This window comes from Electrophorus electricus, chromosome 24, assembly GCF_013358815.1.
Source record: "Electrophorus electricus isolate fEleEle1 chromosome 24, fEleEle1.pri, whole genome shotgun sequence".
Classification (NCBI taxonomy): domain Eukaryota; kingdom Metazoa; phylum Chordata; class Actinopteri; order Gymnotiformes; family Gymnotidae; genus Electrophorus; species Electrophorus electricus.
Genome location: NC_049558.1, coordinates 8,294,197 through 8,302,500, shown reverse-complemented (window position 1 = coordinate 8,302,500; position 8,304 = coordinate 8,294,197). Strand labels below are relative to the sequence as shown.

General features: G+C 48.0%; 1 protein-coding gene across 3 annotated transcripts in view; it reads right to left on the bottom strand.

Moving 5' to 3' along the window:
* The window catches only part of soga1 (suppressor of glucose, autophagy associated 1), a 35,274-nt gene that overhangs the window by 18,575 nt on the left and 8,395 nt on the right, over positions 1-8,304 (bottom strand). For all 3 annotated transcript variants that reach the window (XM_035522283.1, XM_035522281.1, XM_035522282.1), the window contains exon 3: positions 7,714-7,872. In XM_035522283.1, the coding sequence (XP_035378176.1) occupies positions 7,714-7,872 (159 nt within the window). The remainder of the gene's footprint in view (positions 1-7,713; positions 7,873-8,304) is intronic.

Below are 8,304 nucleotides of genomic sequence, written 5' to 3'. Positions count from 1 at the left end.
CTCTCCCTCCTTCTCTCTCTCGGCAGTAATAGGATTTTCCTGCTCAGAGAACTGACTGGGATGTAATTCCGATCTGATTGAGTGATCAGTCTCATTTTGTGCACAATGCTCCCTGCCAGTATTCAGTACAGTACCAGCTAAACGGGACCGGGTCGGCTCGGCGGGTGCGCTGATGGCAGTTCCCCTCATCCCTCCACAAGTCAGCAATGTCACATTCCACTGAGAGTCCGTGGAGCGGTCAGGGGACGTCCAGTTTGGCGCGGCGCAGCCGCAACGCTGGCGGGCACGGCAAGAGTAGGCCTGCGGTTTGCGGCACGGGATTCTCCACGCAGCGAGCAGTGCGTAATGTATGAACACATACGCACACATAGGCACGGGTGTGTGTGTGTGTGTGTGTGTGTGTGTGTGTGTGTGTGTGTGTGTGTGTGTGTGTGTGTGTGTATGCTGGAGGATGAGCGGGCCTGATCAAAGAGCAGTGGGATTCTTCAGAGGCTGAGGACTGGGAACAGGACTTACATAATGAGAAAGAGAGAGAGAGAGAGAGAGTGAGAGAGAGAGAGTGAGACAGTTGACTATCAAAGAACTGTAGTCGTTGTGATGTGAACTCTATATCCTGGAGTGCATAAGGAATGTGAGTGTGGATTTTAATGAGTGTGGCCTATGTGTGCATGTGTGTGTGCGCGCGTGTGCATGTGCGTGTGTGTGTGTGTCAACCACCAATAGAGAAAACTGGATCAGTGGCAGTCAGCAGAACGTAATATCTGTCATTCGTCTCAGTAATAATGAAAAAGGAACCAAAAGGACCGGCGCCGTGTCCAGTGGCCTTGGGCTGACCAACGGTGTTATGTAATATAATTTAAAGGAGCAATAAGTCATTTTCCCAAAGAGTCTTCTTGTCATTATGAAACACACCAAGTGGGCTGGATGTTTTCAGAAATTCTGTACTAAACCCATTTTAAACATGGCTGCCTCCGTGTGGGGAACCCGCTCTACAGGACGTAAAGGGGTTCATTTGAGGACTACAGAACAATCAAAAATGGAAAACATTTTTATGACACCATCTGAAAACATTATAAAATATTTTCAATCTGATGCAATGAATACTGGGGTATATACAAATGAAACGTGACCTTCTCCCTGGCTGACTGACCAATGGACGGGTTCGTCCAGAAGAAGGGTGTTGACACCCCAGATGGACAATGTTTTGGTTCTGAACCAACCAAACACTTTGTTTAGATGTTGTGTTACATAAACCAAAAATAACATCTCAACACAACTACTGATGCCCACTGAATTTAAACTATTCTGAGGACTAAACTGCCCACTGGTATAAAAGTTAAATGTTAAATTATAACAGTATGAACCAGTCTGTGCAAACACTTGAAATCAGCAACTATTGAGGACTTCAACATAAATCAACGTTTAGCGCTATAATTGTGGGGACTCTCCCACACCTAGTACGGCACTACGATTAGCCCACAGCAGTGAACGACTGAAGAACGCGACGTCTCGGATCGTCGCGAGCACCAGGGCCGGGTCCAGAATTTACTCTCCTCAAACATTTCATTAAAAATCACCATAAATCTCTACAGATGTCTAAAGTAAACCATTAACGTGTTCTAGCATAGTGTAGTGACTAAGAAACCATAAGCCAGCTTTCTCTGTGGCGTGGTTAAGCGCGGCGTCTCCTTGGATGTTATCGCCTCGGTGTGTGTGCGTGTGCGTTATACAAATGACTTGCGAAGATGGCAAGTGTTTCTGTGTTGTATCAAATAATAATCTCTGTTCCATCTTTCTCCAGTTCAATATGATTTTCTTCTTAGTCTTGTCACTTTGCCACACCTTGAACCTTTTTTTTTTTTGCACATACATGTGTGCACATACGAGCAATAGTCACGGACAAGCAATTATGGCAACCACGGTCTCGATATAAACAGGTAAAAGCCATCAGTGGGAGTCTGCGCTCCTAAAACCACTTACCATTTCAAACACACACGCAAACAAGCCTACACTCAACATCTCCCCCCCCCCCGCGTATCAGCCCAGAACACAATGCCTCTCAGCAGACCTCGCAAGCCCAGTGAGGAGGTCCCCACTCCATTAAAGCCCCCTAGCAGCACCAACACGTCCCACTGGACCTGGCAATTCAATACTTCAAAACACCACATGCCAGTAAGTGCATGTGTGTGCATGTGTGTTTGTGCGTGCATTGGCGGGGTGGGGCGTGTCATGTGTCTCATGTAACGTATTCCCTACTTGTCATATCTCACGTGTGTTTTGCGGGAGTATGGAATGCCGCCTTCCTGTCCCCAAGGGATGAGCAGGCCGGTGGGCGAGCGTTTGGTTACCGGCTCGGCTAACGGCGCACAAGACTTTTACAGTGACAAAATTTTGTCTGTAATGCGAATTCATTTTTGTCCAAGTGAGCAAACAAAAAGATCAGGGTAACCCCATCCTGTCTTTGTGTGCCTGACGTACTCTCTCTCTCTCTCTCTCTCTCTCTTTCTCACTCTGCAGAAGAGGCGCTGTTTTTAGTCGGCCTCTACAGTAAATACCGCTGCTACCCTAGCTGCTTTAATTAATCACCGTGACCCACAAACCAGGCACGTCCTCTGCAGCGCAGTGGCTGGCTGTGAAACCCAGGCCGGACTGCCGCTCGCGCCTGGACCACGACGGCTGACCTCGGACCCGTGCCCCGCTGCGGGGGCGGAATCTAGAGCCTGGAACAGACGGCGCAGCCGCAGTGCGCCGTCCCGCATAGCAGATGCGCCATCGACCCGTGGTGAAGTCCTCAAAAAGTCAGTCGCGGTGCAAGCGCGGAGGTTTGGCGCTGCCGCAGACGCCCGAGCAGGTTTGCTGTTAGATTGTAGTCACCTACAGCCACGTCTTCAGTATCAGGGTCTCCGTGGGTATACCGAACATTCTCTAGATTTGAGTGCGTGAGCGGAAGTGTGTGCAGGTTAAACTCTCGAGTGTCTTCTGTGTCACCACGTGGGCATAATGACTAAGCACAAGTCCGTCTGTTATTTTTGGTGGCATCCTGCCAGCTGTTATCTAGTCAGGAGGGCAGCTCTCAGCGTGGCGTGACCAGGACAGCTTGGGACTTTCCTGGACGTCTTTTACAAACTTCCCACTAAACAGTTCCCTTTTTTTTTAACTTCCATCCTCCTCTGACAGTGCTGATAAAAGGGAAATGAAGTTCCTACCGAGTTACCAGGTCAGCTATGGACACCCTTGTGCAGCACAAATCTGCACGTAGATTTGATCATATGATCGGTGGTCATGTATGATAATCTCCACTGGGCCTGCGCTCCCACTCGGACCCCCGGGGAGACGTGCAGCTGCTTCCTGGAGGTTCTAAATAAACACGGAGTCGGTGTGAGCGCGGTTTCCTCTTGCGGAGCTGATTAAATGTGTGAAGTGTGGAGGCGCGGGGGTGGGGAATCTGACCTGCTTTCCAGGATTAAAACAGTTGTGTAAACAAACAGGGCTTCTATGGATACCACACAACCCCTCGATAAGGTCCCAGCAAATGGCGGTCTGTGTGTAGGTGCCTATGGGCTCATGGTGTGAGGAGAGAGAGAGTGTGTGTGTGTGTGTGTGTGTGTGTGTGTGTGTGTGTGTGTGTGTGTGTGTGTGTGTGTATGTGTGTGTGTGTGTGTGTGTATGTGTGTGTGTGTGTGTGTGTGTGTGTGTGTGTGTGTGTATGCGTGTGTGTGTGTGTGTGTGTATGCGTGCGTGCGTGCGTGTGTGCGTGTGTGTGTGAGTGTGTGTGTGTGAGTGTGTGTGTGTGCGTGTGCGTGTGTGTATGTGTGTGTGTGTGTGTGAGAGTGTGTGTATGTGTGTGTGTGTGTGTGTGTGTGTATGCGTGTGTGTGTGTGTGTGTGTGTGTGTGTGTGTGTATGTGTGTGTGTGTGTGTGTGTGTGTGTGTGTATGGGTGAATGGAGGACAGCGCAATGACCAACACTTCACCATGTTTTATTAGAGCTTTAACTATTGAGTCCTGTTCCCTTCCCACTCACACCTCCAAAGAGGCAAGAGAGACCTCCCTCACACCTGCCTCAGTGCACCGCACGCACGCACCCACCCACCTATCACGTCCTCCCACTATGCTCCCATTCCTGGCCCAAACACCTGTGACACTTTCCAACAGCCGAAAGGTCGATGTATATGAAATGAAGACATTATTGAGGAAGGAGAGAGAGATAGAGAGAGAGAGAGAGAGAGAGAGAGAGAGATGGAGAGGGGGAGAACAGCAACAGCTGTCTTTCTCACTGACCTTCCACAACTTCGACAGTGTCACCGTGTGAGTTGCTGTCTAAGCACAATAAAAACTGATTTCCGTATCGCACATGTCATTTGGTGGGAAAGTCAATTTTGTGCAACTGCAGAGTTTGGAACAATGAAACACTGACGAAACAATGTGAGGTAGTTCTGCCGGGTAATCATTTGTGTGTTTGTGTGTGTGTGTGAGTCAAAGGCCTCTGTTAGTGCCTGCCCTAATGCAGAAACGACTTTGCTTCTCTTCCGTAGGTGACATTGCACACAGGACTTGTGTGTCTGATATCTGATCATGTTCTGAGAAGCCAGACGTTCTGCTCTGCGCATTAGTCGCCCTCCGCACATTTAGCATAAATAATAAATAATAAAGCGTTACCTCTTTCTTCCTATGTGTCTCATTTTCTTTTTCAATTACGATGTTTCCTCAAGAGTGACAACCACAATAAAAAAGGCAGAACCAGAAAGAGTGTAATGTAGTTACCATGGCCTCTAGTTAAAAGGAAAAAGAATATTGAAATACAACACTCACTGCCTCTCTCTCTTGTAGGTGTCTTTAATGACCACGGGGACATAAAGTATTTCCGTGAACACTAGCGGGTTAGATTACAGATTCAGCAAATTTTTACTGCTCAAAACGGAACCTGAACTGGCCGGTCCGTCTGGACCGAGAGCAGACTGGGTGCGGTGACGGAAGCCTTGATTCGTGCCACTGACCCACCGTGGTGATCCCGTTTCTAAACAGATATGAATAAAAGATGTCGAGATATTGCATGTGTGCGTGCCAATGCATGATTCCGAGTTTATCTTTGCACAATGATTATGCATAAACACAGGCATTTAGATTTAATAAGGTCCTTCAAAATAAAAGTCCTGCAATAATTCGGAAATCTTCTCTAATTTGAACTTAATTATCAGTTAGAATTAAACAAACCCAACAGGAGAAGTGTATGGCAGAATGGGAAGGTGATTTGTTGAAATGACCAGCAGTTCAGGAGCCAGATGTCTTAGCGTGTTTCACTGAGAAACCTTGCGTTTACACAAGACACACTGCGTGCCTACAGGTCACTTGCCGGACGTCTGATGTGACACAACGTCCGTAATTTTGGGTGATCTGGACTTGGGTGATGAGTTGTTCTTGTACTGACTGATCATTTTGCTGGGGTTAACATACATTTTCTGCACAGCTACACACATTCACGTAAGGTGGACTCTCAGTGTAAATAACACCACCCTGATGAAGGCTTTTACTTGCTAGCAGCTAGAATGCTAAGACCAAAATGGGGTGAAACTGCGGGAATAAAGCGCATGTGGGCGGGGCATAAACTGACTGACTGTCAAAGGTGAAGCCCAGTTTATCTTTACGCACTGTAAGGATGACCCCATTTACGCGAGGATTTGTATACGTACAAAGTGTGTCCAGAAGAGAGAGATTAGCCAAATTAGAAGGAACATAGAGATGTAGGATCCCTGTTTCACAAATAACGATCCTGGCGGTCAGCATGACGCTTGCTAGGATTCATGCTGTACAACCATATTGGACCAGCATTCACCAATGGCAGTGAAGACCCTGCACCAGACCTGGGATCCTGAGCGTGACCTGAGATGAACCCAAGCAAAGCTGGGAAGGATGCAACGATACACTGAACTCTTGAAGAAAATTCACACGAAATCAAATCAAATGTAAACAAATTCATTAGCAAAATGCAAATCTGAGCTTAAATTTGTGACGTGATGTTAAATCTCCATTCAACAAGCAAACCCTCACCAGCTAAGCTTGGGAGGGAACTGGGTAATACTACGCAGTAACGTCACAAAATGGAGGCGAGTACAGTTACACTGAACTCATCATCATCATCATCCCCATCACCTACGTTTTCTTTACACTCAGCAACGCAATGCTGCAAGCGACATTCCGCTATCCACAATGGGAATTATTTGCTTATTAAACACTCCGTTGCCGAGGGATATTACCAGTCTTTCTGTGGGTTTACAGCTGTGTGTGGTTTGTGTGGTTTTTATTAGAACAGTCAGTGTAGTTGAATTTGTGGCTGTTACCGAAATGATGTCATTTAAAATGGCACTCACAGCAATTAGATTGCCATTAAAAGGCAACCAAGATGCCCCCCCCCCCAATTGAATAAAGTTGCGGGGGGTGCTTGCACTGGTTGGCCCCACTGTAGCCTGCCAACAGCTGACAGAGCACTAGAAAACAGAACAGCCATACAGATGATTTCTCAATCAGCTTGTGAGCTCTGACTGCTGGCTTTCACACTAACACGTTCACCAGTGATACAGCCACATTATTGTATTACACCCACCACTGATGAACATAATACACTATAATAAACCACGTGAGTTCATCAGTAATAATACAGTCATTGGTGTTACAGTCAACTGGCCTTTCACCCAAACCACCACATGCATATCTGCTTGATTTATACTAATTACCATACAAACACAACACACACACACACACACACACACACACACACACACACACACACACACAATGTAAAAAAGAGATAAAACAACCACTAAGACCTTCTCATATACCTCCCATTAATATCTCAGAAAAAGAGGGTCCACCATTAAAGTCAATCGATGTGTTTTCCATATGTGGCATTTACACCCAAAAAGCCAACAGCTCATCGCATAACAAACACACAAACAGTCAGCCGTCTGAGCTCAGCCAGTCCCCTGGATGACTTCCCCAGCTAACCCAATACCAAACAGACCACACAGTGAACTGCACCCCCCAGAGAAGCTAAAACCGCTCCGAACCAGAGGTGTTTATCGAATCGTGTATATTTAAAAGAACATTCAAATCGAGAATGTCCTCCCGTGTCTTCTCTGGAGTAGAAACAGTGAGGACTAGCCCTCTCTGACCAGACATGCACTCTGTCGTCATAATTTTTTCTAATGTCAGTTTTCAGAACAGTGCTGATCTCGCCCGTCGGAATCACCAGAGGTCCAGCCGCTTTGGGACCGCCACGAGGCTGGTTGTATTTTCTCCGCAATTTAACAACTGCTCCTTCGTTCCCAGAAGAGGCAAAGTGTGTTGCAGTGCGTGCAGTAGTGCGTGTTGCAGTGTGTGTTGCAGTGCGTGCTGCAGTGTTGCAGTGCGTGCTGCAGTGCGTGTTGCAGTACATACTGCAGTGCGTGCTGCAGTGCGTGTTGCAGTACATACTGCAGTGTGTGTTGCAGTGCGTGCTGCAGTGCGTGTTGCAGTACATACTGCAGTGCGTGCTGCAGTGCGTGTTGCAGTACATACTGCAGTGTGTGTTGCAGTGCGTGTTGCAGTACATACTGCAGTGCGTGCTGCAGTGCGTGTTGCAGTACATACTGCAGTGCGTGCTGCAGTGTGTTGCAGTGCGTGCTGCAGTGCATGTTGCAGTGCGTGCAGTAGTGCGTGTTGCAGTGTCACTCCCTACCTCCCGACTCTTGTCTAGCTCGGCCTGCAGGACTTGCTTGGCCACCTCCAGGTCCTGCAGCTTCACCTGCAGCTCCTCGTTCTCCTGCTCCAGGCAGCTCCTCTTCTTTTCCATGGCCTCCAGCTCCCCGTGCAGGCGGATGGACACGTCCTTGGCCACCTGGGATGGGGTAGAGGGAGCGCAGCGTTTAGGAGGTTGTGGGAGTGTGTGTGTGTGTGTGTGTGTGAGTGTGTGTGTGTGTGTGTGTTTGGTCAGAGCGCAGGGTTTAGACCGGGAGGTTGCGAGGGGAGGTCAGAGGCATTCAACCTTCCCATAAGCCCGTGCAGGGATGCGGTAATACCCTAATCGAACGTGCCTGACTGAAGCTGTCGGCTACTTCCTGAGGAGAGACAGACTGGGGAGAAAGGATCAGCGGAGATTATAATCTCACCACGTAAGACTGGAACCTACTGGTCCAGTAACTTAATTAAGTGTCGTTTTTAGTTGCCATTATTTGGACATTAGCTCAGATCACATTCCCTTGTAGAGACGGAGAGCTAACGAGGCTTTGGGAGCCGCCAGGCCAACCTGCCTGGTACCTTAACGCTCTTT